This window comes from Penicillium lagena, assembly GCF_028827675.1.
Source record: "Penicillium lagena strain IBT 129212 chromosome Unknown utg000001l_segment0_segment0, whole genome shotgun sequence".
Taxonomy (NCBI): Eukaryota; Fungi; Ascomycota; class Eurotiomycetes; order Eurotiales; family Aspergillaceae; genus Penicillium; species Penicillium lagena.
Window position 1 is genome coordinate 1,542,072 of NW_026623222.1, and position 26,466 is coordinate 1,568,537.

At 54.7% G+C, this 26,466-nt stretch overlaps 14 protein-coding genes across 14 annotated transcripts; 8 read left to right on the forward strand and 6 right to left on the reverse strand.

The window, feature by feature from the left end:
* Window positions 1-380: 380 nt before the first annotated feature.
* On the reverse strand, window positions 381-1,139 carry N7510_000682 (Yae1 family protein; the record flags this gene model as incomplete). Its single annotated transcript, XM_056972611.1, has 1 exon — window positions 381-1,139. One exon carries the CDS (start codon window positions 1,137-1,139, stop codon window positions 381-383), a length of 759 nt encoding a protein of 252 aa, XP_056837728.1.
* A 316-nt stretch (window positions 1,140-1,455) lies between these two features.
* Window positions 1,456-2,259, forward strand: N7510_000683 (uncharacterized protein; the record flags this gene model as incomplete). Its single annotated transcript, XM_056972612.1, has 1 exon — window positions 1,456-2,259. One exon carries the CDS (start codon window positions 1,456-1,458, stop codon window positions 2,257-2,259), a length of 804 nt encoding a protein of 267 aa, XP_056837729.1.
* A 160-nt stretch (window positions 2,260-2,419) lies between these two features.
* Window positions 2,420-4,206, reverse strand: N7510_000684 (SD08430p; the record flags this gene model as incomplete). The annotated part of the gene is made up of 2 exons (XM_056972613.1): window positions 2,420-2,762; window positions 2,813-4,206. The coding sequence occupies 2 exons, from the start codon at window positions 4,204-4,206 to the stop codon at window positions 2,420-2,422; spliced, it is 1,737 nt and encodes a 578-aa protein (XP_056837730.1).
* A 764-nt stretch (window positions 4,207-4,970) lies between these two features.
* N7510_000685 (uncharacterized protein) lies at window positions 4,971-6,033 on the forward strand (the record flags this gene model as incomplete). Its single annotated transcript, XM_056972614.1, has 2 exons — window positions 4,971-5,049; window positions 5,111-6,033. 2 exons carry the CDS (start codon window positions 4,971-4,973, stop codon window positions 6,031-6,033), a joined length of 1,002 nt encoding a protein of 333 aa, XP_056837731.1.
* A 308-nt stretch (window positions 6,034-6,341) lies between these two features.
* N7510_000686 (uncharacterized protein) lies at window positions 6,342-8,029 on the reverse strand (the record flags this gene model as incomplete). Its single annotated transcript, XM_056972615.1, has 2 exons — window positions 6,342-7,001; window positions 7,058-8,029. 2 exons carry the CDS (start codon window positions 8,027-8,029, stop codon window positions 6,342-6,344), a joined length of 1,632 nt encoding a protein of 543 aa, XP_056837732.1.
* A 659-nt stretch (window positions 8,030-8,688) lies between these two features.
* N7510_000687 (putative esterase/lipase) lies at window positions 8,689-9,585 on the reverse strand (the record flags this gene model as incomplete). Its single annotated transcript, XM_056972616.1, has 1 exon — window positions 8,689-9,585. The coding sequence occupies one exon, from the start codon at window positions 9,583-9,585 to the stop codon at window positions 8,689-8,691; it is 897 nt and encodes a 298-aa protein (XP_056837733.1).
* Window positions 9,586-10,121: 536 nt separating this feature from the next.
* Window positions 10,122-11,613, forward strand: N7510_000688 (uncharacterized protein; the record flags this gene model as incomplete). The annotated part of the gene is made up of 6 exons (XM_056972617.1): window positions 10,122-10,211; window positions 10,264-10,339; window positions 10,392-10,401; window positions 10,461-10,699; window positions 10,746-11,441; window positions 11,495-11,613. The coding sequence occupies 6 exons, from the start codon at window positions 10,122-10,124 to the stop codon at window positions 11,611-11,613; spliced, it is 1,230 nt and encodes a 409-aa protein (XP_056837734.1).
* A 463-nt stretch (window positions 11,614-12,076) lies between these two features.
* On the forward strand, window positions 12,077-13,270 carry N7510_000689 (phosphopantothenate--cysteine ligase CAB2; the record flags this gene model as incomplete). Its single annotated transcript, XM_056972618.1, has 1 exon — window positions 12,077-13,270. One exon carries the CDS (start codon window positions 12,077-12,079, stop codon window positions 13,268-13,270), a length of 1,194 nt encoding a protein of 397 aa, XP_056837735.1.
* A 560-nt stretch (window positions 13,271-13,830) lies between these two features.
* N7510_000690 (glycosyltransferase family 31 protein) lies at window positions 13,831-15,220 on the forward strand (the record flags this gene model as incomplete). The annotated part of the gene is made up of 2 exons (XM_056972619.1): window positions 13,831-14,829; window positions 14,897-15,220. The coding sequence occupies 2 exons, from the start codon at window positions 13,831-13,833 to the stop codon at window positions 15,218-15,220; spliced, it is 1,323 nt and encodes a 440-aa protein (XP_056837736.1).
* Window positions 15,221-15,815: 595 nt separating this feature from the next.
* Window positions 15,816-17,333, reverse strand: N7510_000691 (polysaccharide deacetylase family protein; the record flags this gene model as incomplete). Its single annotated transcript, XM_056972620.1, has 3 exons — window positions 15,816-16,129; window positions 16,181-16,266; window positions 16,321-17,333. 3 exons carry the CDS (start codon window positions 17,331-17,333, stop codon window positions 15,816-15,818), a joined length of 1,413 nt encoding a protein of 470 aa, XP_056837737.1.
* A 449-nt stretch (window positions 17,334-17,782) lies between these two features.
* Window positions 17,783-19,989, reverse strand: N7510_000692 (ATP-dependent RNA helicase ded1; the record flags this gene model as incomplete). Its single annotated transcript, XM_056972621.1, has 10 exons — window positions 17,783-18,142; window positions 18,235-18,367; window positions 18,420-18,613; window positions 18,664-18,815; window positions 18,867-18,927; window positions 19,004-19,099; window positions 19,134-19,357; window positions 19,409-19,544; window positions 19,600-19,657; window positions 19,718-19,989. 10 exons carry the CDS (start codon window positions 19,987-19,989, stop codon window positions 17,783-17,785), a joined length of 1,686 nt encoding a protein of 561 aa, XP_056837738.1.
* Window positions 19,990-20,575: 586 nt separating this feature from the next.
* Window positions 20,576-22,124, forward strand: N7510_000693 (pantothenate kinase; the record flags this gene model as incomplete). The annotated part of the gene is made up of 4 exons (XM_056972622.1): window positions 20,576-20,794; window positions 20,884-21,166; window positions 21,228-21,741; window positions 21,794-22,124. The coding sequence occupies 4 exons, from the start codon at window positions 20,576-20,578 to the stop codon at window positions 22,122-22,124; spliced, it is 1,347 nt and encodes a 448-aa protein (XP_056837739.1).
* Window positions 22,125-22,569: 445 nt separating this feature from the next.
* Window positions 22,570-24,276, forward strand: N7510_000694 (uncharacterized protein; the record flags this gene model as incomplete). The annotated part of the gene is made up of 1 exon (XM_056972623.1): window positions 22,570-24,276. One exon carries the CDS (start codon window positions 22,570-22,572, stop codon window positions 24,274-24,276), a length of 1,707 nt encoding a protein of 568 aa, XP_056837740.1.
* A 549-nt stretch (window positions 24,277-24,825) lies between these two features.
* Window positions 24,826-26,416, forward strand: pigc (phosphatidylinositol N-acetylglucosaminyltransferase; the record flags this gene model as incomplete). Its single annotated transcript, XM_056972624.1, has 2 exons — window positions 24,826-25,186; window positions 25,239-26,416. 2 exons carry the CDS (start codon window positions 24,826-24,828, stop codon window positions 26,414-26,416), a joined length of 1,539 nt encoding a protein of 512 aa, XP_056837741.1.
* Window positions 26,417-26,466: the final 50 nt, after the last annotated feature.

The window sequence follows — 26,466 nt, forward strand, 5'->3', positions numbered from 1 at the left end:
TGGTTGATATGGTTGATAAAACGAGTGCAACCCTGTCTTTCTTGATATCACCGAGGAAGTGACAAAGTTGAACAGTATTGCTCGCTGTAGCAACCGCTGTCTCCCTGCTATACCATCATGACTCAGTCCAATGTCTCGGGGATTTGATCAGCGCTCCGGGCCGGCCATCCGCAGCCCGCCCGTCGCATGTGCCTTGCAGCCGCAGCGTCGTCCCGGTGTTTGGGTCTCACATCGGCGCAGGGACAATCGCGTCGCGTCCCGCAAGCAGACAGGGCCTGGTTCGGAGCTGCCCTGTAGCAGTGGAAGGAGGCCCACGCCTTCTCCGTGGAATATACCGCAGTCGCGTACCCTGGCGTGCAGCCAGGAAACCAAGTACCCCTTCAGCTCTGCGCGGCCTTGTTCTCCTTGTCTCCCTGACCCCCCTCCTTCTCCTTCTCCTCTAGGGCCTCCATATTCTCCTCCCACTGCGGCACAGCAACCCTTTCCTCCCACCTCGCAATGACAGTATCTCCCTTCTGAGCAAGTTGGGTCTCCGCGCGCTCCCCTGTTTTCTCAATATGTGCAGGCGATCCTGTCTCGGCCCCTGTAAAGACAGACTGCACGTCCAGCTCCTTGACAGCCATCTGGTATAGCGCGAGCACCTGCTCTTTCTTTTTCCGACGCGCCTCGGCAATCTCCATACTGGTTGAGTCGTTCGAAGACATTTCCGTGCTTGTGCTCGTGCCCCGCGGTGGCGGCTTTTTGACTGCTCCCGAGCTCGATCGATCCTCCAATCCATGCATAATTCCCTCTAAAATCCCAAGAACTGTTCCTGCCCTCATACCCAGCTGCGCACCAACGGGAAATCCTGCGTCGAATCCACGTTGTACATGCTCGCTCTTCGATGCGGAGACTCCGTCGCGATACCCCGCGGTGACGTGTTGGCGGCGTAGCGACGGGAGATCGGAAGGCTCGGCCGTGGTGTTGGAGCTGGTATTATTCTGAACGGGCTCTGCTCTTCTTTCTGGTGGGGGAGAGGAGCCGAAGATGTCGTCCAGAGAATTGTCCACCGCATCGGAATGGGTTGAGGTCATGGTTGTGGCAGGCGATGGTGGGGTGGATGGCGCACTGGAGTTGGAGTCTGCCCGAACCGATGTCATGGTCTGTCTGATGTACCGATAAGACCGTGTACAACTACCCAGTGTGGATGGGCAGACAGCCAATGATTGAAGTAAGTCAGTGTCTTGAAGACATGAAAGAAAAAAAAAAAAGATGATGAGCGGGACGATCTTCGCGGCTCCACTTGAACACCAACATTGTAAGCCGAGCTGACTGACTGCTTATTATCCGGGGGCCATAAACAGTCGGCCAGTTGAATCCCCCGAGTTAGTTAACAACTCCATAGATGTCTCTACAATATAACTAATCCTTCTCACGATAACTACATCCTCCCACCTCATTCCACGCAAAGCAACCATGCCCTCCCGCGCCGCGCGCAGACTATTTACCTACATCGTGCTGCCCACCGCAGCGGCAAGCTACGGCATCCACCGGGGCCTAAGCCACCTCGAAGCAACATACCCGGAGCTCCCCGTAGACAAAACCACCAGCGTAGCACTGCGCACACCCAGCAACCCAGAGAAGCAGCGATGCGCATATATCGACGTCTACTCGGCGCGCATCCCCCTCGCAGCTCTTCAGGCGCGAACACGCGGCAATGAGACCAGCAAAAAGATCGCGCTGGAAGATGCCTGGGCGCGGTCTGTTCTAGGAAGCAAACCGCTGCGCAGTGAGGCTTCGGTGGTTGGACTTATGCGGCATGGTCGGTATTCTCCAGGGGATATAGGGGACTCGGAGAGCGGGTTCTCAGCTGAGGGCAATGGGAGTACGCCTACACCGCGGGCATTGCTGAATGGGGTTGTAACGGTGCAGCGCGCACCAGAGCCGAGGAACGCAGACAGCAATGGACTGCTCATTGCGTGGTTCATGCCCCCTGAACCGCGGGAATTTTTCGAGTCCATTGCGCGTTGGGGGTATCCGTGGCGACTGATGTCCGGGGGACGGCATGAGCTGAGCGTGTCCGAGCCCTTTGATGTGCCGGAGCAAAGGGACACAATGGTTGAGGTGCGCTTTTCGACGGCGCATGACTATGAGGTTGTTTTGGAGGAGGGGGAGTACCAGAAGGTCATCCCGCAGTGGGTTATGCGCTTGCACCGGGGGTGGGCGAGGCTCATTCTGGATATGGCTGCGCGGGAGGTGCGGCGAGGCGTTGAGAATTGAGATGTTCTCTCTCTCCATCTTCATGTACCATTCATACTACCTCCGCTCTTACATATATCCTATCAAGGAATGTCATTGAAGTTATACCAAAATCTAATTTGTGTCATTTCTGAGTCTATGGACTCTATATGCAGACTCAAACACGAAAAACCAAGGTGTATCACTCGCGCCCATTGCCCACCAACCGCCACGCACGCAGAGGCAGATTCTGCAGCCTTGTAGCAGCCGGCTTGATGAACATGATAAAAGTGACGGTGCCGATGAGTACGCAGATCATGTTGGTGAGGTAGTAACCGTCGCGGTCAACTTGACAGACGCCGCCGCCATTGACGCAGCGGTTCTTTTCAGGCTCAATGGCACAGGAAAAGGCGGAGGTGATGAGATCGCCTTTCAGGCTAGAGGCTGGAGGGGCCACGGTCGGAGGGATGCAGGTGGCCACGGTCAGGAGGTCGACCAGCTTGAGGATGAAGAACCGTGGGAATGTTCCGCCCAGATTGGAGACCCTGATGTACTTGTTAGTGGGAGACAGGAACAGAGTAAACAGTTTACGTACGTTGCTAGGAGGGTCATGTATGTTCCCCCAATGGCAGGGTCGGCAATGCGCGCATGGAATGCTGAGATGGACACGAACATGACGGTGTTCATGAATGTTGAAACCACATGTTCCAAAATGACGGTCAACAAGTACCAAAACGGGACGGCATCGTCGTAGCCACCAGGATAGATGATGACGGTGAATTGAGCCAGTATGGCAGCTGCCAGCCGGCCGGTAAATGCCCATCCCCACAGACGCATCGGAGTATATTCAGTGGACCATTTCCCGGCATAGTAGCCTAGCATGATCTCGAACGGGAAATCAATCAGCACCACCAAGGCCATGTTATCCTGACCAAAGCCCTTGTCAAGAAGTTTCAGGCTGGTAACGCCGTCATTGGCCTGGAAACCAATCTTGGCAATCAGATGGATGAAGATGATGGTCTGAATGTTCTTCAGCTTCAATACATTCCACATGCTCTTGTAGACATCCATGATGCTATCGCGCTCCTTGCTGCGTTCCTCTCGCTTCAGCAGGGCCAGACCAAGAGTCACGATCAGGTACGACCACCCCCAGAAGGTGAGGTAGGAGCCCAGGGACAGCAAGCCGCCCTCACTTGGGGTGCTGCGGAACCATCTGTTGGCAAAATCTTGCGAGTTGAATGCGAGGAACACGGTGTACGACAGGAAATGGCCGGCCGTCAAGCCCACGGTTTGGGCCGTCGAAGCGTACGAGATATTCGGCGGAGACATCAGGCTGATGGCCCATCCATCCACCGCGATATCCTGCGTGGCACAGAAAAACACCAGCGTAAACCACCAGTAGGTGAAATTCCAGACGCCCGCACCACCGTTCGCCCCAGCCTTCTCCATCATGTCCCCGATGTGCCCACCCAGGTAGATCATAGCCAGACCGGCAATGACTTGGACCGGAGTGATCCAACTCTTACGGCGTCCGAACCGTGAGCTCCAGACCGCGTCCACGATAGGACTCCAGAACAGTTTGAGGGAGTATGGATACGAGGCGAGCGAGAACACGCCGATCTGACCGTAGGAGAGGTATGGCTTGAGCAGGAAAGGCACGGAACCAGTGGCCAGACCCATGGGCACGCCTTGCAGGAAATACAGCAGACACAGCAACAGGAAATTGCGCCGGTCACTGGTGGGGAGGTTGTGGAAGCTCGTGTTGGACATGGCGGGCGTCTGGGGTGCGGGGGGATCTTCGTCGAGGGAGAAGTTGTCGTGAGACATGAGGCGGGTGGTTCGCTGGGACGAGTCCTCCGTCGAGGTGTCCCGCTTGCGCATTTCGATGTTGGTGTTCATCGTGCCGTTCGCATGGCCGTTCTGGCCGGTCGCCACTTGCAGGTTGGGTTTGGAGCGCCGTCGGGTGAGGCTGCCGTTCTTGCGTGTCATTGATTTTGGGGAGGCAAAGGTGTATCGTGGGCGAAAACGCGTGTCCTCGAGTGTGGGTGTGTGACCGATGGGACCGGAGTCGCGTGGTGGTTCGTTGTGATCGGAATTTAGACCGTGAGATGCGCCAATTCCGATTCACTGGAGGATAGCTCCCGAGCGAGGCGCGAATGAGTGGCCAATGTTTAGTGACAAGGGAGAGAAGGAGGGAATGCTGGATGAGGGTGGCAGAAAGGCATGGTGGGAAGACGCGAGAGGCAAGCTGGCCTTAGCGGCGGCCGAGAACCAACTTACTTAATTCGGGAACGAGTCGGGAACCACGAGTGAGCCACATTTATAATAGATACTCACCTAGCAATCTCTTCAAATAATTACTTTAGATGGTCACCTTCTGCCACAAAATGATTTAGGCGATTGATTTTGGGCAATGTAGATTTGTACCCAATGAATTCTTTGCGTTCCTTGTGCTCCCAAGCTACATATCCTTCGCTCTCCTGGGCCAGTTTACTAAGACTGTAAACACCACTGAAGCACCCCGAACACCAGGACTGCCAGGCAACCAACTAGAACCTATCCAAGCGAGCGGTCATTTAACTAAGATACATGGATAGCTAAAGACGGCGCTAGACAAATAAGGCCTGCAGTGCTACTACAAAAGGAAGGGATGTACATATAAAGATCAAGATCTCATCACGTGCCCAAACAAACAATGGACCGGAGATCAACAGAACAACAGCTTCGCCTCACCTCACCTCTCCAACCCAACCATGAACCAACCTCCCTCTCCATCCCCAGACCCCCGCGAGGGGCGCCTAGACTCAGAAATTGCCTCCATCCGCACCCAAAGTACGCCCAACACCCCCTAATTCCCAGACCAATCAAACACCCTGCTAACACCCCAATCAAGTCCGCACGCTCCACCGCCGCCGCCGAGTCCTCACATCGAGCCTCCTCACCTCAGACCCAATCCAAAGACTGCTGCAAAGGCCACGAGTAACAACATCCCTCGACAACATCTCCTCCATCTCACCCCTCGTCCGCGCAGCAGGAACACACGCCGACTCGAACCACCACCGCATTGCGTTCGGGACGACCGCGTTCCCTTTCAAAGATCCCTCCCCTACGGCCTCAGGGGATCTACTAGGTTTGCGCATTGATGTCTGCGCGCGTAATGGCCGTTTTGCGAAACCGTACTATGTTCTCTTGCGTCGGGAACGCGCGCGCGGAAGTGCCGGTGTCGATGCGGGTGCGGGACATCCTCGGAGACGGTTGCGCGTCTATAGGCACACCGTTCCTGCCTTTATTTCCATTGCGAAATTGGAGCAGAAGTATCTGCCACCCTCTCGACAGGACAGCAATTGGCACAGAGAGGAGCAGGGGGAGAATATGAACCTCGAAGAAGACGAAGAGGAGGATGAGGACGGTCCTTCAAAGCCAGGGAAGGAGTCGGGGAGTGCTGCGCGAAAACAGGACGTGCACGGGTTCGTCCGCGAACTGCGCCGCGAGCTTGTGGCCTGGCATGTCCGTGTTGATGCCGTTGATCTGCTACGTGAGAAATTGGCGTTGATGGAGTCAAGCACAGACATGAACACGGCACCGGTTGAGGGCACGGGGATTGTGTCTCTGTCGTCCACGGCGCTGGAGGCGCGGTATGTGCGGCTAGAATGGGAAGATGGCCGAGTCGGGCGGTTCAAGTTGTCCAATACGGGCCTTGTGGAGAGGGCCGTTGTTATTGGGGACCAAGGTCGAGATAAGAAAGTTGAAGGGGCCATGACTGGTTCTGGTGGGAGAGTGGAAACTATCCTCGAACGGCTGCGTGAGGCTGTCTAGGTCACGAAACGAACAGATATGAATGAATGCATACTCGAGATACCCTATACCTAGCTATAATTCATGGATCAAAATTAAATAGACAAGATTTCTATTCAATGGGCTGCACCTATATAACAAGATCAAGGCTATGCACAACGAATGATCATCAGACTGCCGCCGGAATGCGTATATAAAGCACGACATGTAGAATTACAACATTGGTAAATGGGCATCAGTATCACAAGTAAAGAAAGACAGACGATACTGGAGGTAGAAAGGGTATCACATAAAATGGGATATATCAAAAACAATAGGAAAGAAATTGGCTAAAGCGCCAGCCCGGCCAGAGACGAAGATCGTTCCGGGATAGAGATCGGCGGCGTGGCTGTCGTCTCTGAGGATTGGCCGGTAAATGTCAGCGGAGGCAGCGGGCCATACAACTGACCATGCTGCGTTTCGAGTTGGCAACGGAGGATCGCTTCTTCGAGATGCCAGCGGTATCGGAGAGCGGTCTTTTTCGCATCCAATGCCTGCAGAAAAGAGACCTCTTCGCGCTGCTGCTCAACCCGGAGATTGCTGATATCTTGGACATGCTGCTGGCTCATCTTCTCGAGTTCCTGCTCCATGCGCGCAGTGGCTTCTTGGAGTTTGAGCTCTTGACGTTCGCGGAGGACCTTGAGGCGGGCCTCGTGCAGTGCATCCATGGACTCGTGGGCGTGGTATTGTTGCTCCAGCTGCTCCATGTGCTGGCGTGTAAAACGGCGCGCTGGCGACGGGGTGGTCATGTCGGCTTTTGGGATGGACTCGGAAGATCCCGTTGCTGGAGGGGTGGGCGAGGAAGACGGTGGAGGACTGGCGTTACGGAAATACCCCTCCATGTGCTTGATGCGTGTGCGAGAGTTGATCTTGGCGCGCTCGAACTCACGCTGCTGTTCTATTTCCATCGCAAGCTGGCGTTCTTCGATCCGGATGGCGGCGGCAATATTCTAAATACAATCCTTAATTAAAAAGAAACAGCAAGGGGGAAGCGGTTGTGTCGAACCTTCTCGCTCTTTTCTTCCTCCAGGCGCCGATTATCGGACTGCCGCGCAGAAACAACGGCCTGGTGCCGGCGCCGGAGGATGCTGAGGGAGGTTTCCTGGAATGCGACATGCCGGTTTCTTTCCAAGCGATGCCGTTCCGACATCTCACTCAGCTGCGGATCATCCAAGCTCCTCTGAAGCGCTTCTTTGTCAAAAACGGGGATCTCCAGCTGGAGAAACGAGCCATCGGTGTTACCACCGGGAGCAGTTCCTGGACGTTGGCCAAGGTCTGGCTTGGACTCGATATATATTCGTTCCACGCTTCCACTTTCGCCCTTTGAAACGGTGACACGCGACTCGGGGGGCAGCACGACCGTTGACGGAGCCCGTTTCCTGCGGAAATATATGCGCCCAATAGCCTCCTTCAAACTGCTCCGCCGCTTCTCTTTCTTATCGGAGGACGAGGCGAAGGAGGCGATACTGAGCATGGAATTCCGATTCGCCTTCCTGGCTGCGAACCATTCACTTTGGTTGTAAGGACTGCCGCCATGGTGGTTGGCTTTGCCCTCGCTGGAACAGTAGGAGGTAGGACGAGTGGAGAGCGAGGCTAGCGACCGCGTACTGCTAGGCTTGGCCCGGTCCGAGGAAGCGAAGGTGATTTCCGAGAAGGACGAGACGACCTGGTCGAGAGGCGAGTGGGAGTGCGAGGCCGGCTCGTGCGACGGGGTGATATCGCCGCAGATGGAATTGCGATCCGTCGACGACCCCGATGAGAGAACCGGAGAGGAAAGATCGACCATTCCCGACGCGATCGAGGCCGCCAGCGGTGCCGATGCCTCGATCTCCGGTACTTTCAATCCCAACTGTCGCGCCTCATCGGCCAGTTGCTGCGCCCGCGCCTGTTCGGCCTCGGCGGAGGGCTGTCGGAGAACTGCCCATCGGTATTGGTCCTCGTCGAGGATGGGGCCGACGGCTGTTGGACTCGGCTCCATGTGTTGCATTATCCCCGTCTCTCTTCTTCCGTATTTTCTTTTCTTTCTGTAATGTACAGGGACTGGCGTGGCGCCTGGCCCGCGGGCGCGCACGGCAGGAGGGGTGGGAGATCGGGGTAGAGAGGAAATGCGCCGGCCCGGCTGGAGGTGAACAAGAGATTAGAAAAGGAGCGGGCTCGTCCACGGTACGTCGAGCACGGTGGACGAGAGGATGCGCAAGCACAGCATGCGTTATATTTGGGGCGAGGGATGAGACACGAAGGGGTTGGTTGGGGCTGGGGGTCAAAGGTCAAAGACGGTCAGGAAAGTGAGGGCCAAAGCCAAGACAAACCTGCTGCTGTCTTGGATTTATTTTTCCGCCGACCCATGCCTTCCCCGTCCTTGGTTCAACGAGGTACACTTAACTTACTTTACGATGGACTCCGCCAACGAAATAGTTATTGCATGGGCTATATACAGGAGCACACTGAAAGACAATATCATGGCGCCGGACGGACTATCGGTTCCTGAATCCTTCCTGGCAGCCCAAACTCCCACCAGTCCCCCTGCCCGACTAGGCAGGTAGGGCTTAGGGCATTACCAATCCAGAGCAGAACCGCGGTACGGGGGAGCGGCAAGAAATGGGCCAGGACAGGCACGCCAACTAGGGATTTACAGAACTACTCGTTCAGCATCTCGATGGCCAGAGTGTACGCATCGTCCATGGCCTGGTGCTGCGGCGTGCCCGGCTTGGGATGTTGCTTATCCCACCCATGATTACAGCCCTCCATGCGCTTCAAGACTACATGCCAGCCCGGCCGCTGCTGGAGCCGATGTGCAAAGTCCTCCGCTTCGGGGGCAAGGGAGTCGCCGGACGCGGTAACCACCAGCAGGCGGCGCGGGAAGTTCTCCAACGGCGCAAAGGCCGGTGAGATGCGCGGATCGCGTCTATCGTATGGGGAGTTGGTGGGCACATAGGCGCCGCTGAAGATGCGCGCAACAGGGACGGGTATCACCCGCCCGGACGGATCTGGTGCGACCTTAGCTCCAGGGTCGGTGTTCAGATCGAGTGGCGGGTAAAATGCGATCAGGGAGCGGAACGTAGCAGGCGGAAACAATACCGCAGAGAGCGCCAGGGCGAGATTGGCTCCGGCGCTGAATCCAGAGATTGATACATGGCTGAGGTCGAATTCGTCCGGCCGACCGAGAACGTAGTTGACGGCGTCCTCGACGTCGTGGAGTGCCGCAGGGAACGGGTGTTCGGGGGCTTTGCGATAGGGCAAGTCTAGCACGGTGTATTTGGTTTCGCGGCTCACGCGCCGACAGTATTCATCATCACTGCCATGGAGAGGAAGCATGAATCCACTTCCATGCCAGTTGAGCAGGACGGGCGAGGGACCCGAAGATGGGCCTGAGCGGTACACATGCACCTTGAGGGTTCTGCCCGCATCCCGGGATGAAATGGTGCGCACTTCATCTGGGCGCACCGAGACCCGCCGGATGGTCCACCGGATCCGAGTGAGGGTACGGAGAATCACTGCGAAGCATTTGTGGTAAATATACCGCCAGAGAGACATGGTGGTTTGCTGACCGAGAGGGGGGAAAAGGAGGAGGGAGAGCATGAGATGGGGCCGAGGCAGGACATTAAATGTCGATCCTTCGCGTTGATGATGGTGATATGCAGGGTCGGAGTATCCGGTCTGGGCCTGGTCAGTGTTCGGACTCGTTCCTGATCACTGCCCGCATAGGACCGTCGTCGCTTGCATTGCAACGGCAACTGTTTCTTTATGTCTAGCATAGATCTAGCTCCATACTGCGACGCACCCGCTCCGGCGGCACATCCAACGAGATAGACGGCCAAAATTCCAAGAATTAGATACTGCCATCGTTCGGTTGAGCCGGAAACACTCAGGCCGGTTATATATCGGGCTGAAAATTACCAACAGCACGCGATTGGAAACTTGAGGCACTACAGCGATAAACGTAAGCACACGCACTTCTACTTACTACACACACGCACCTGTCCAGCCAATGGTTATCAGCTCCCACTGTCGTCATCTTCGTCCTTCATCTCCAGCTCAACTCCCGATCGCCAGTCCCGGAAGGAGCCAAGATGGCCACCAAAGCAGACCCAGCTGACTCCAAGTTCACTGTTTTCATCCGTCTGCCTTTCCCCCGGGGGGATTTCGTCGATCCGCCGCCTGTAAGTATCCCGCCCGCCCATCAAGCTCTCTGGGAGATACTGACCTGCCCAGGTTGAATGGAATGCATCCAAAGACCAAGCACTATGGAATATCCTTTCACGCCCATCAAAAGGTGATGATATAGACTGTATGCAATCCCTGCCTTCCCGTGAATTAGTTTAAGCTAACACATTGATCAGGGAAGGCTCTGTAAATCTATACCCTCATATTCCCAGGTCGCCCGAGATCCGCTAACTCATCATGTACAGTGCGGATAGCTTTGATGTTACCCTGCAGTTTTTGCTCCAGCAAGCAGCATGGCTCTACGACCGACAGCTGTCTCAGGTTCGGGCTCAAATGCGCAAAGTCCCCACCACGCAGTCGACTTCTCCGTCTCCGGCACCAGGATCGGTATCTGGCAGCGGCGCATGGGCCGGACAGCCATCGAAGGGACCTCGTGGTCCGAGTAGGCAGGTATCGCAGCAGAACGATACACTACCACTACGGGGTAGGTGACTTCCCGGCATGCATAACACCATCTGACAACCACGCAGTGGGCGGTGCTCGGCGCACGAGTTCTACATCCATCACCACGATCAACCAGTTGGGCAGATCTCGTGATCCATCGCGCACCGATACACCAACGGGAGAAGGGAAGGAGCAGCGCTGGGATTCATTTGGGCGTCGGCCGTCAGTCACAAGGCAGGAGCAACGACCGCCGACTTCGCTCTTGCGGTCGCCTCCACTCCAGGAAGAAGATCTGACGTCCTCCTCTTCGGAAGAATCAGAAGATGAAGACGACACTCAACTAGCACCCCGTTTCAAGCGCTTTGGGAAATTCTCTGCCCATCGGGCCGGTCTGCGCGATGACGAGGATGAAGATGACGATGGTTATACCCCTGCCTTCCTTCCGCTTAGTCGAGAGACCGAACCAACATCAAGGGAGAGGCCCGCACAGGAACTCAGCGCAACTCTTCGACTAGAGGAACAGCGACGGCGCAGCACAGAGCAGCAGCCCACACCACGGATACCGGTGACGAGCGAATCGTCAGCAAGCTCTGCCAGCTCTGTGGGCCCTGCCAATCTATCTCAGGATGAAAGTCGACGACAGAGTCAGGCTATGGCGGCATTGGGCCCTCACCAACGGGGAGGAGAGGTGCCTCGTCGGAGCCCTCGTAAGTCTACCGCATCGGGACGAGAGGCTAGTGACGGGACTCCGAGCATGGGGAGTAGTTTCAGTGACCTTGATGGTAAGTGATTGATTTGTTGTCTCTGATCACGACATTGACAATCGCCCTGTTAGATGCCAGTGTCACACAATCCGCGCTCGAGGAAGCACTGATGAGCAACATGCAGCATGGCGGCATGGCCAGCCGGATGAGCACGATCAGCCAGGCCCTTCGCAGCAAATACCTGCCATGATCGCCGCTTGTGATTATAAATAACTACCAATCTACTCTGTCAAGAGAAAATTAAACCAATAAATGTAGTTGTATAGTTGTATACTCTGACCGCATGCGGTCTCACGTGACCCCTCCCTCGGCATCCTCGGCGTAAACCACCACTCACCCCACGCCTCACCTGCATCGGCCCAACGGCTACTCTTCCCTTGGCAGTCCCGGTCACCCGCGGACAAGATCATGTCGATTGAAACTTGACAGCGGGGTATTATTATTGTCTGTTGTGACTCAGACATCCATTATTGCAACCACACAGAGCTTCCCATGGGAATTGGATCATTATCGCATGCGGAGCTGCATTTCTTGATATCCCACGTCCAACCGCAGTCATTGTGGTTTGCGGGCGGCTTTTTCGGCTCAACCCTATCTTTGTTTTTGAGATAGCCATACCACGTCCTCCCACAAAAGCACACACCTGAACCAAAATGGCCCCGACCCTCAGTGAAATGACACCGGCGGAGGCCGAATCCGTCTACTTCAATGAATATCCACCCCCGAAAAATCTCCCAAATCATGAAGCGCTCGCCCGAGCATTCATTGACCTCCACGTCGAAGCGAACCGGCGCGTGGCCCTGGTGACCTCGGGAGGCACAACCGTGCCGCTCGAAGCGCAGACGGTGCGGTTCATTGATAATTTCTCCGCCGGTACCCGCGGCGCCACGTCCGCCGAGTATTTTCTGGAGCAAGGGTATGCGGTGATCTTTCTACATCGCCAGTACAGCCTCCTGCCGTACTCGCGTCATTACAGCCACTCGACGAACTGTTTCTTGGACTTCATGGACGAGGCGCCGTCGAACTCGGACCAGGGACATATCGTCGTGCGCGACGAGTATCAAAATGAGATGCGCGATGTGCTGCGCAAGTACCGCTACGCCAAGCAGAACAATCTGCTTCTCCTACTACCGTTCACCACTGTTGCGGAGTACATGTTCGAGCTGCGGTCGCTGGCGAAATTGATGCGACCACTCGGCGCCAACGCGCTCTTCTACCTGGCTGCGGCCGTCAGCGACTTTTTCATCCCGCGCAGCCGCATGGCGGAACATAAGATCCAGTCCATGGAGGTGCCTGCCCATTTCGACAGAGAGGACGATATCTACACTGGCGAGAACGAGGATCAACCATCAACGCAGCGGAAAAAGCTCGTCATCGACCTGGACCCCGTCCCCAAGTTCCTGCACCGCTTAGTCGACGGCTGGGCGCCGGACGGGAGCATGGTCATCTCCTTCAAGCTGGAGACCGACCCGGGCTTACTAGTCTACAAGTCCCGCACAGCGCTCCAGCGATACTCGCACCACCTAGTCATCGGCAATCTGCTCTCAACCCGGAAATGGGAGGTGGTCTTCATAACCCCCGATCCGCCGCATGAGCGCTGGATCCGCGTACCCAAGGCGCGGCGGAGCAAGAGCATCTCCGGTGTCGAGGACCAGGTCGGCTTGGCGGAGGCTAGGAGGCTGAATGTCTCGGTGCCGGCCCCAGATGCAGAGGTGGAGGCGAACCCCGTTGCTGCTGAGCAAGGGAAGAGTCGCGATGGGATCGAGATTGAGAGCTTGATTATCCCGGAGCTGGTTAAGATGCATACAAAGATGGTGGAGAAGAAGGCACAGCGAGATCATCAATGATGAACTGTTTTTAAAAAAAAATAAAAAAATAAAAAAATAAAGACAATGAATGTATACCTCGTAAAAATCAGGACTTGTGATTTTCCTTTCTAGGCTATGTTCCCGGATACACTGTTTCGAGTGAATCGCTTTCTATCGGATAGCCACGAGGCCGACAGTCATTGAAGAGTGGGTGTCCGAAGTGTCGGGACTCTTCAGAAGAGTGATGGAAGCCCACTCAATGTGTAAACAGTGTTTGGGTACCATGCTATACTACGGGAAAACAGATCAGGCACATCTACTCAGATGATCACTCGCACTCCCAGTAGATCAAAGAGACTATCTTTCCATAGTCTACTGTCGACCAGAATTGTGCAAAATATCCGACTAGGCCGAGAAGTGCCAAAGGCCACTATATCTATGGTTTCGTCGAAAAGGGGTACCGTACTGTATTAGGCATGTGGGTCAAATTCCTGACACACGTCATGACGGATTCGGCTTGACCAGCCCTTCTCTTTTCCTCCTATCCTCAGGATGTCCGTCTGGCATCCTCTACCCTCCCACTCTCATTAAACCCCAGCATGCTCCCTCGTCGGTTCAGCCGTCGCCTGGCTGCCGTCGCCACCGCCGCCCTCCTCTTCCTCCTCTACCATCTGTACACCCTGCAAGCGGGACTCCAGCCACCACCAAGCCGACAACTCTCCTCCACCACCGAACCCAGGTATACCGGCGAGCCCAATACTGTGTGTCCGCCACTCCCCGGCGTCGAGGATGTGCTGGTGGTGATGAAAACTGGGGTGACGGAGTCGCAAGACAAAGTCCCCGTCCACTTCACGACCACCCTCCGCTGCATCCCCAACTACATCATCGTGTCGGACTTCGACGAAGAAATCGAAGGCGTCAAGATCCGGGATGTCCTCCATAATATGGATTCGGAGGTCCGGGATCGCGTCCAAGACTTCGACATCTACAACCGCATCCGCCAACAAGGGCGCAAGGGTCTGGGCGGGAACGACTTCAGCGATGTGGCCAACTCCGCCATCGGCAAGCCCAACAATCCCGGCTGGAAGCTTGATAAGTGGAAGTTCCTGCCCATGGCGCAGGAGGCCCTGCGCACGAAACCCGATGCCAAGTGGTTTATCTTCATGGAGGCAGACACCTACGTCTCGTGGACGACCGCGCTGGCGTGGTTGAGCCATTACGACGCCTCGAAGCCACACTACCTTGGCACGGAGACCCAAATCGCAGATGTGATCTTTGCCCATGGCGGGTCGGGCTTCGCGCTCTCCAACCCGGCTCTGACCCGTGCGGTGGGGAGCTATACCTCCAACACCAAGGAGTGGCACGATTATACGGACTTCCACTGGGCCGGGGATTGTGTGCTGGGCAAGGTCCTCTTTGATGCCGGCATCAATCTGGAATTCTCGTGGCCGATCCTACAAAACTCCAACCTCGGCGAACTGAGCGAGTTCAGCAAGGGCTTCTACCGTGAACCATGGTGTTTCCCTTCCATGGCTCTGCACCATTTGACACCTGCCGAGATCAAAAATCTGTGGGAATTTGAGTCAAAGCGCTGGCGCGTATGTTCCTCTTCTCTTCTCTCTTTCCTTATTGTGTCTACGTTTGCTAACTCAGCGTCCGATCTAGAAAAACAAACACACCCTGCTGCACAGCGACCTCTTTCGCGAATACCTCTACCCCGAAATCGCAACCCAGCCCACCCGTCTAGACTGGGACAACAGTGCTGAAGACGACCAGCCCTTCGCTACCTCCTTCGAAGACTGTCGCGAAGTCTGCGAGGCGCAGAAGGACTGCGTACAATTCGTCTTCAAGGGTGGATCCTGTTATACAAGCGGTAACCCCCGGCTTGGTGCCAAGGCCTCCGATGCTGTGTCCGGCTGGTTGACGACCAGGATCCGGGAAATGATGGATAACAAGGGATTGTGCAGTGCGCCGGATTGGGGGGTCTGATTGGTCTCTTTTTATATGAGCTTGTTTGGTTACCCGCTTGCTTTTCCTCTTTCCTCTCTGCGCCTGCATATCCGCACATCTCACGCTTTTCTCCCTTCTTCTCTATCTTACTGCTTTCAGCATGGCGTGGCGTGGCGTGGCAGGGCTGCATCTTATCGCAACCGTCTCGTCTATTGCGGTTCTCCCATTGTGCTACTTCTCCCTCGCTTTCCATCTGTCCTCGTCCTCTTGTCTTTCTCCTTGCGCTTCAAAATGTTTGTCATTGGTGTCCTCGCATAGATGCCGGTCTGGGGGTATTCCGTGGCGTCGGTCTACTACATTTCTCTTGGGGGCGTTACGAGGGTCGTTGCTATACATGCATTTCTGCGAAATATACACCTTTCTTTTACTTCGTGCGCTGTGCTGTTCTTGGAAGTAGTCTCCTCTGTGTTGAGGAGTATATTTGGAGTAGAATAGTCATTCAGACGAGTGGATTCGGCTTGCTTGTCATTCTATCCTATCCGTCTGAAGGAAGTACGTCTGAATAAGAATAGGGTAGAATTATTAGGGTGAGAAGAAATGAACTCCGTGTACAATCCCCATTCCATACAAGTCATCACAACGGCGGTCCATCGCCTAAACACTGATCAACGCGCATAATTTGCAGCCCTGCATTCTTAACCAACCGAATGAACTGCGGCAGATACTGGACCGTGGTCGGGTTGAGATAGTGCATGACGGCGAGGTTGCCTCCCCTGGAGACGCTGTTTGTGAATGCCTCGAGTTGTTTCTCAGGCGTGGTGGTATTGGCCCACAGCCAGTCCTCTACGTCGACGCTCCAGTTCACAATGTAGGGGTTGGGAAGATGCTGGGCGAGCTGCTGGCGCATGCGGGCGCCGACGGTTCCATAGGGTGGACGGAAGTATGATGCTGCAGATAGATTAGAGTGAATGAATAGCAATAGAATGGGTGGCTGCGTACACTCGACATCGAGCCTTTCTTTGAAAATTTGCATTGTCTGCAGGATCTCGTCGTCGATTTCCCCCACAGTCGGGAGTGCCTCCATCCTTTTGGTATTGTCAGCCTATTTGCAAGGACCGTTCGAGTCACTGTGAACATACTTGGGATGAGTGTTTGAATGCAGTGCAATTTGGTGTCCCTTCTGCAACATCTCACGGTATACCTGAGTGAAATTTGTCTCGGGGTCCCGGAGTCCAGCACCCACAACGAAGAAAGTAACTCGAACATCCTCCCTGTCTAGGATTTGCATGACTTCCTGCGCAAGCTGCGGCTGTCCATCGTCAATGCCAAACGCAAAAGAACCCGGCCGCGAACAACGAAAAACAAGCCTGCCGCTCGGTAATTTGCTCGGTATTCTGAAGTACTCATTCTCCGGCGATGGCGAAGGAACCATAGGCACGATCTCGACGCGGTGCAGAGTGATTGGCTCCTGGGTGTAGAAGCCATGGAACGAAACAGACATCACACGGTTTTGCTCAATGTGGAAATGAGACAAAGGGATGTAGAGCTCGGTCTTGCTATATGGACCGGGCACCCGAGTATGCCCATCGTTCTTTCGGCTCTTGTTCCATGCGGGCGAGTGTGACTTGCCTCGTTGAGTAGTTGAGTTTCTGCTTTGACTGGGCTCACCATCTCCACTGACAATAGTCCTCATCACATATCGCGCAGCTTCCACTGTATCTGGCACACCAGGGAACGGACGACGACGGGGGTTGCACTCGGCATTGTGTTCGTTAAGTGAAACACTGAACTTATCCGTGCCCTCAAAGACAACATGCAGGAACTGATTCTGCCATGGCCAGAGACTGAAGCAGCCGTGTGTGTCGAACTGGGTATGGAAGTTCTGATCTGGATCTGTCGGGGTGAAGCGCACGAAGCCAGGACTGTGCTCGACGGTCAGGTTCTCACCAGAACCGTGCCAGAATCCCAGGTCATTGTGTGTAGGGCTCTGAAAGGTGTCGATGACGAGAGGTGGTATGGCCTTTTGCTTTTGGGGGGATTTGTGGATGCCATCTCGGAGCTCGTTCCAGTGGTTGTGCTCCACGAGTTGGTGGACCAACCCTGTTGCGGCGGAGAGGAAGAGGACGACAGCAAGGACAGACATCACCTTCATGGATAAGAAATACTTCCTGATCAAGGGCGGATTCTTCAAATGAGCAAATGAAGTTGGTTCGGGTGAAGAATTGCAGGAAGAGAAGGAAGAGCAGGAGAGGACGAGGAAGACATCCCCGATATCAACGGCAAGAACGACCGCCATTAGGACAGGTGCCTACGAGGATACGATACAACGGAGATAAAAGCAAAAGAATCGTTTCAAGGTGTGTGGATGCAAAAAAAATAACGCCAGCGCCAAAAGACAACAGGATACCCAGCAAGAGAAGAGACGAAGTCTGCCAAGTTCTCTCACTGAAGAAAGAAATCCTCCCACCGGGTTTCCCGTCATCCAGTGCGCAACAAAAAGGAAAGAGAAGAAGGGTTCAATATTAGAATCATCGAAAGTCACCAGATCAAATCGCAAAATCCATGGATCAAAAGTCCCCGCCGATGTCACCCCGTCCCCGTTCACCAGTTGTTGGTGGGCTCCTGCTGAGACTGGGTAGCCCACGCCGAGTCACGCAGAAAACCGGCCGCAACATCATCCAGGGTCTCCTTGACACCCTTCTGAGTCTCCTCAGAGGCACCCCAGCCGTCCTGCGCGGGCTCCTGGGAACCCCACGTACCACCACCACCATGAGTGCCATTTTCCTCATCAGCATCGTCATCCTGCGAATCGTTGCTATCATCGACAAACACCAGGGCATTGTCAGATGCAGTAAAGTGCTGCAAAAAATCGGGAATTTTCTGGCTAGTCTCCATGAGAATCATGACCAAAGCGCTGCCAATGTCCGAGTCGCCATCGTTGTAGAAAGAGGTTGCAAGACCCTCATTTCCGATACGGGCAGTACGTCCTAGTGGATAGTAAGCCACGAGTTCCAGATGTGGAAGAATAAAGAGTACATGCCGATGCGGTGGACGTACTGGCCGATAGCGTCGTCGCCACGGGGAAGATCGTAGTTGATGACATGCATCACATTGGCAATATCCAGACCGCGGGCGGAGAGACTAGTCGTGACCATGATGGGAGCCTTCGCAGTGCGGAAGGCACGGCTGAAAAATTCTGTTAGTCGAGGCAAAAAGGGAATCTTCATGGGACACATACATGGCATCTTCGCGTTCAATCTGGGTACGGCCGCTGTGGATAGAAGTGCTGGGCAGACCCATGTTGTAGAGGAAATCGTCCACAAAGTCGACCTGGTCCTTGGTGTTGACGAAAATCAGAGTACGGATAGGCAGCATGCTCATGATCAGATCGTACAGAGCCTGCTTCTTGGAGCGGTCCTCGACAAAGAGAAGCTAAAGTATAGTCAGTATCTGGCTGTGGACAGGAGCAAGATGAAACTCACCTGCTGGGCCACATTGATATGAGTGCTGCCAGGGCGGCCAATGCGGATGCGGACGTGTTCTTCGCCCAAGTACGTGCGTGCAAGCTTACGGCATGCCTTGTTGAACGTAGCCGAGAACATCAGGTAGTGATGGTCGGCGTCCTCATTGACATCTTGGCAGAAGTTAGGAGACGGTCATGAAGAAATCCGTGGGACATGCTTACCTCCACCAGACATGAGCCGACTGAACTCCTGCTCCCAGCTAGAATCCAGTAGCTCATCCGCCTCATCAACCACAGTGTAGCTGGTGCATCGTTATTCAAGCCATTGCGGACTGTCAGGACGGCATCGCTTACCGAACACGCCGCAATGAGAGAACGTGCGGCTGGTTCATAAAGTCAAGAATACGGCCAGGGGTACCAATCAGAATGTCACAGCCCTTCTGAAGATCCTCGCGCTGGAGGCGAAGGGGGGGCACCACCGTAGGCAACACAGGGACGTAGCATCGAACGGTAGCACAGACGGCGCGCTTCGTCAAAGATCTGGGTTGCCAGCTCGCGAGTCGGGCACACAACCAGCACCAGGGGCTCGGCACGAACCGTGTGCGTGGCAGCATCGAAGCTCTCCGCGTAGGGACGAGGAGCTGCCAGCTTCTTCGCCTTACCCATCAGCTTCGACAGGATGGGGATAAGGAAAGCGTCCGTCTTGCCACAGCCTGTGATGTGTCAGTGGCAGGAACCATGAGAATCCAAGAGATTTTGCATACCAGTCTGGGCAATTCCAAGGAGATCATGACCACGGAGGATCGTAGGGACAGCGTACGACTGGATCGGCGTAGGGCGCGCGTACATGCACAGCTGGATGTTCTCGAGTATGACGGGGTGCAGCCCGGCGTCCTTCCACTGCGTTTGTGTGTGTTAGCCAAGCGGAGGTATATAGGCGACTGAGTTGACTTACGTCCAGGATGGGCTTGATGGCGTCCTTGCTCTCGCAAGTCACGTCGATGGCATTCAGGCTGATCACAGACAGACCATGTCAGAGACAATATTGCAGATGAAAGACTGTTGTTACTTACGCGTCGAGCTTGTATCCCACGCGAGTGATGTAGTCGTTGCGGAACAGCTGGTCCTCCAGCTCGGGCACGGGAGGTCCAACCTCGCCGAATTCGTCCTTCCATTCGTACTTGGGTGCGACGGCAGCCCACTCCTTGACTTCGTTGGTATCGATATCATAGTTGAAGGGAGTGGGCTTGGCCCATCCAGCCTCCTGGGCAGCACGAGCAGCATCCTCCGCAGTAGGAGCCTCCGCAATCTCCTCGGGCTTAGAGGCCTCGATGAACTGTTCCATCGTGAATGAAAGCGTTACAAGATAGGGTCCAGTAAAGAAAGCAAGTTGTGAGATGGGGAAAGGAACAGAGAAGACAATCAGGAGAAAAGCAAGAGGGTCCAAATGCACGAGTAGGACTGCGCTTCAGCAGGATGCGCAGTGGATGATGAGCAGGTGCAAATGACAGTGTGAGGTGATGAGAAGAAAAAGTGAAGGAGAGAAGCAGGCAGGAGGTAAACAAGAACGCATCGCTGAGACGGCGGTGCTGAGTCGGCGATGTTAAGTTGAGAAGAGACGAAGTATAGATGGGGAGGTGTGCACCCAACACTTTTCATTCGCGTGCCATTGTTCGGTGGTAAATGAATGCAGACCATAGTCGAAACGATCGATCGGTATAGATCTAGACTAATATGCTATGTATGGAGTACTAGTATGCGTTGTATGTCCCTACATAGTATACTAGACCTCGGCTCGCCGGCCGGTTCCACTCGGCCCAGAAGGACCGAACGGTACGCCGTAAGCCTGGGCACGCCGCCCTGTCTGGACAGCTTCGCCCTTCCCCGTTCTCCGCTGCTGCCAACCAACTGCTGCCCATCCACCATATATCATGCCTTCCGATCGCAAGGACGAGTCGCGCAAGGCCCGTCCGCGCCTCGAGGAGGCCATCACCAACCCGGGCGCTGTCAAGATCAACGTTACCGGCGCCTTCATCGTCGACGACGAGCCCCGGTCCAAGAGCCCCGTCGACGCCGAAGGGGTTCACTACGAGAACAAGGATATCCGCCTGCCCCATCATACCGGTGTGGTGAGCCATGTTGCGGTCGATGTGAGTTCTTTTATTTTACCTTCTGAATTTTCTTTCCGCCCCGCAATCTTCTCCCCCGCCGAAATACTGACGGATTGGGGATCTTCCAGATCGGCGGATCACTGGCGAAGCTCGTGTATTTCACCCGCGAGCTGGACGCCGCCGATAATGGCGGTCGCATGAACTTCATCAATTTTGAGACTCATCGCATCGATATCTGCATCAACTTCATTCGCCAATTGAAGGAGGAACACGAGCGCCGCAATGGCTCCGCCCGGGACGAGCTCTGCGTGGTCGCCACCGGCGGCGGCGCCTTCAAATTCTACGACAAGCTCAAGGAGGCGCTGGATGTGAATATTTTGCGCGAGGAGGAGATGGAATGCCTGATCATCGGTACGGGTGCCCGGCGGCCGGACGAACGGAATGCGCGGATGCAGGCTAACCACTCACACAGGCCTCGATTTCTTCATTACCGAAATTCCCAACGAAGTCTTCACTTACAGCGACGCCGATGTCGAGCCCATGCAGTTTGCCGAGGCCCGCCCGGATGTCTACCCGTATCTGCTCGTCAACATCGGGTCCGGCGTGTCGATGATCAAGGTGTCGGGCCCCCGACAATTCCAGCGGGTGGGGGGAACACATCTTGGTGGCGGCACGTTCTGGGGAATCATGTCGCTGTTGACGGGCGCTCGCACGTTTGACGACATGCTGGCTATGGCGGACCGCGGCGACAACAGCGGCGTGGACATGCTCGTCGGAGACATCTACGGCATGGACTACAGCAAGATCGGGCTCAAGAGCACGGCCATCGCGAGCACTTTTGGCAAGGTATTCCGGCTGAAGAATGCCGCCGAACGAGGTGCCGAGGACGGCGAAGGCCTGCTTCAAGATGAAGATGGCGGCCAAAGCAACGGCGACGTCAATTTCCGCCACGAAGACATGAGCCGGAGCTTGCTATATGCCATTAGGTATGCTTTTGCCCCTTGATCCTTGATGCCGGATTGTGTTGACTTGTGACAGTAACAACATTGGTCAAATTGCCTATCTCCAGTCGGAGAAACACCAAGTGAAGCACATCTACTTTGGCGGCTCTTTTATTCGCGGCCACCGCCAGACCATGAACACGCTTTCCTACGCCATCCGCTTCTGGTCCAAGGGCGAGAAGCAGGCCTATTTCCTGCGTCATGAAGGCTACCTGGGTGCTGTTGGTGCTTTTATCCGCCGACAGCCGCAAAACTGGGGCCGCCGGAACAGTATCGACGACGTGGCTGCACCGCAGGCGGTGCGCAACCTCGTCCAGAACAGTATTCTCAACCAAGATCCACCGAATGGGCCGTCGAGCTCATCATAGTGCTTCTTGTCCATTCCTCCTTTCTCCCATCCGCTCTCCGCCGCGTTCTTCGAACGTGTTCATCGATATGTCCACTTCTCTCCGAATCCTCTGTATACCCTGTTGTCACCCTCTTCCAGCATATTAGAAAGAGCTGGTTTCGATATTAGAATGACGGCCGGGTTACTTTACCTGGCTGTGGTGTATTAATTTACTAGAATCCATGTCCGTTCATATGTTTGATTTGGTTTTGAAGGTAGAGCAAGCTTATCTATGCTCTTACCATCTTTGGCTGTTGCTTGTCCGTCTCCTCCCACTCTGTGTTTCCCGTCTTCGTCTCTCGCTTTCCTTCTCCTCTGCCTCCCTCACCCTCTCTCTCCACTTCCACTCCCCCTATCTCTCTTGATTCAACCGGAGCAACCGAGATCACTTTTTCCCCAAACAACTCTCGTTTCAACTTGCCGCCATGGTTGACCCTCCCGTTCCCCCAAGCCCCAAGGAGCTTGTTGTCCCTGAAGCACTTGCTGCTCATCAGGTTCTTCCTGTGGCCACGATATTTTCTTCAAACGTCCCGCAAATCGTCTCTGACTCCGTGGTGTATATCAGCGATGCCGAGACTGAGGTTCTCGAGACTCCTTGCGGTCATCCGCATCGTCGCCTGCGTCGTCGGGGCTTCTCAGTGCCAGATGACTCGGACGCCGAGGAGCTGGATGAGCCTACAACCAGCGAGCAAGATGCTGTGGTGAAGGAGATTACCGTGACTGAGTGCTCTACTCTTGTTAGACTTCTTCGCCCGCCTCTTACCGAGAGCTCGCCACTGTCGGATCTACCCTCACACATTAGTGACTTTGGTGAAGATACTATCATCCTAGATGTTCCTGCGGTGAAGAACAACTCCGTTTCCGCTGTGAATGAAGGTGCTGGGCCTACTAAGCCTCTTCATCCACCTCCTCGTGGAAGTTCGGCACTGTCCGACATCTCTGACTCAACTGAACTCGATGAGAATGCCAATCAACCATCCTCCCTGCCGAGTGAGACCTCCGCGCCCATTGAACCTCTCGGTAGTCCTGGGCTTAAACTACCTCGCCCTGGGGATGTTCCACCTGCGTCAAGCCGTGCTTTCCTGTACTTTCAACGTGTCTCTGGTCCAGGGAATGTCTTCCCTGCCGGCCTTCGTGCTATCCTCAAGGATTGGCACGATGCACACTCTGAAAAACTGCCTCCGTGCGCCACAAGATCTTGGTCTGCATCACGATTGGGCCGTTTCGTGATATTTGACTGGGATGGTGACGAACTGCAACTTGCTATTTACAAGGTCATCACCCATACAATTTCCACTCCTTACTTCGTCATGGTTCTTCTGTCGGAGAAAGGTCCTGGAGAGCTAGTTGCTCCCACCAGCATTCGCCCCAAGATGACCAACAAGAGTTTGAAAGGCCATTACCTCCTTGCGTGGCTCGGTGACACCCAACAATGGGGCAACGAGGTGTCCGCTGTGAGAGTTCCTATACTCGATGACAGGAAGGTTCGGTTTGACCCCAAAATGTTCGATTACGCGCAGGACAATCCTCTACTTCTACGAGCCATTACCACACCGAAGAAGAACAAGGACTCTTCACCTACAGATTCCGCTGAGCACGCAAACGTCAAGAGTCGTCCCCCACATCTGACCTTTTTGGAGCCTGCACTCTATGCACCTACGCCTAGTCCGATTACACAAGCTTCTGAGGATGACGAGAGACAGTCGCCGCATAAAACGACGGATCAATCTTTCTGGGCTGATCAGACATCAAAGCGCGAACTCAGTGAAGTATCCTCCGACCCTTCCACCATTCGGAATGTGCGACGACGTCTCTTTGCCCCCACCCCCACACCACCTTCGCCCACTACCAAAGCGCGATTCAAGCTCGTATCGGAAACATCCGAGATGACGCGCTGTTTCTCTGTGGAGGATTGCGAGAACGTTGATGTATTTTTCAAAAAAGCACGCGAGTTCTACCGGAGCGCTCGTAAAGCTAGTTCTATGGCTCTTGCGTGTCAGATTCCAGGTGTTGCGGGCATTCGGTATATCGGGGAAGGGTGTCAGGATGAGTTCCGTATCTTGTGCGAGGACATTGACCAGCTCTCTGGCGGAGGTGGCATTCTGGTCATTGATATCAAGCCGGTGCTTTAAATGTGTGTCAGTTGCTGGTGTCTGAAAGAACTGGAGTTGTTCAGGATTGTTGAACAAGATTTGCAAAATTTGGTGGATAGTGTTGATTTACGCACCCTCTCTGTCACAGCGTCAACCTTTGGGGGAGAGCTTGTGAAATATTGATGGAATTTGTACGATACTGAGAAAGGTGAACGTAAAAAGTCTGCTTATTTCAAAATCTTTTATTTGTAGTCTGGTGATATATATACCTGGCGGTAGGTTCAATCTCCGACCCGGGAATAGTCAGTTCTTCCAAGTTAGACATCATCCAGCAAAAATTTTCCCCTTACTTGCATAGTTTTCTTCCAAACCCATCTAAATAAAAGATTTCAAGTCGTTCAACAGTCTGTCCACGGCATATACTTGGATAATCACATGACCGGAGCTGCTGAGTCACCCATCTTGCCGCGTCCTCTTGTGTCTTGAATGTCAAGTCAATCCAAGCAAACCTGTTAGGTACCGACGCTTGGACGCCTGACGCTCTCTTTCTCGGTCCAAGGATGCTGCGACAATAGCCGTGTCAGCTCAATGAATTCACCACCTCCCTCGTTGTCCCCTTTCCCACCACCGATACCCGTCGACACTCACCCGAACCGCTCGAACCCTCCTGAACTAGAGCGAACCCTACCCGACCCCAATCGCCTGGCGCCAGAGGATGCGTACTTTGCGCATTCTATCTCCAGGATCCGCTCGGCGCCTGCGCACTATGAGGACAGTTTCCGAGCCCTGAACGGCGATGCCACGGCCACCGGCATAGCGGCGTTGCGGCCGGAAACTGCCCTGCTCGGTGCGAATCCAAATCACAAGGATATTCGGAGACTGCGAGGGACGAGCGGACGTCGAAGGCGAAAGGGAGCTTGGAAAAAGCTTCTTTGGGTCAAGCAGTCATGTATGTCACTGCCTCTGTTGCCTGATCGATGAATGCTGACGGTCGACCATAGATCCGGATAACTACACCGACACCGAAACTTTTCTAGATCACCTGCAGCGGAACCCTCGGGTCCGCCCTTATGATTTCTGGCCTCTTGTGGCTGATTCCACCGTGATTGTGCAACATGTGTGCTCTGTCGTCATCTTTGTCTGTTGTTTCGTCGGGATCGTCCAAGACAGAGTGAGCCCCGTCTCTATTGTTTGCTGGGGGAGTGTCGGCACTGCAATGGGCTGGACACTGTGGGACAACTGGATCTGGAAAGAGCATGAGGAAGCCTCGCAGGCTACAGATGGCATCGCGGGGGTTGACGACGGCTCCAGCTCGAGTTCGATGACCAGCGCTGCCAACCCGCATGGCAGTCATGCACAGCCGAATGGATCAACCACCAGCCCAATTCATGGACTTGGTCTGACGATGTCTGGCAATGAATCCCGGGAGCAGCTGTCCAGGCCAAACACAGACCTCGGCGGAAACTCTGAAGCAGTGCGGGATGCAACCATACACAACATAGCGCCCTCTGCCTCACCAACCACCATCTTGGGCAGTGCCGAAGCTTCATTGCTCCCAGAAACCACCAGCCGATCATCATTTTTCTCATCTCGCAATCGACAGCGTCTCTCCACCGTCAAATCGGCCTTTCTAATCTATTTTTCCCTGCTCGGACTCAGTCCGATCCTTAAATCGCTGACCAAATCCACTGCGAGCGACTCCATCTGGGCAGTGAGCTGTTGGCTCTTAATCATGAATATTTTCTCCTTCGACTACGGAAGCGGGGAGGGCGCCGACGCCACCAAATTCCCGGCTTCTCTTTCTACCAATGCCGCCGTGATGGCGTCCACGGTGCTCGCGTCCCGTCTTCCGACCACCACCCACGTGTTCAGCCTGATGCTGTTTTCCATAGAAGTCTTTGGATTGTTCCCCATCTTCCGCCGCCAATTGCGCCAAAAGTCCTGGACAGGTCACGCTCTTTTGACCTTCGCCTTGGTGGTTGTTGCTGGAGGTGCCGTGGGCGTCACGCTCAGCGGCGGATGGGCATCAGCCATCATTGGATCCGTGCTGGGGAGCATCCTGGCTGCTCTGGCCATGGGCGGGTGTAGCTGGTGGCTCATCAGCCTGCAGAAATACAAGAATGTGGTCATTGGCCCCTGGGATCCGGCCCGGCCGATTATTCGGCGGCATTGGAACTAGGCTTTCGGCGTACTTCTTCTTTCTTCGCATCTTACCTTTCATGTATAGAC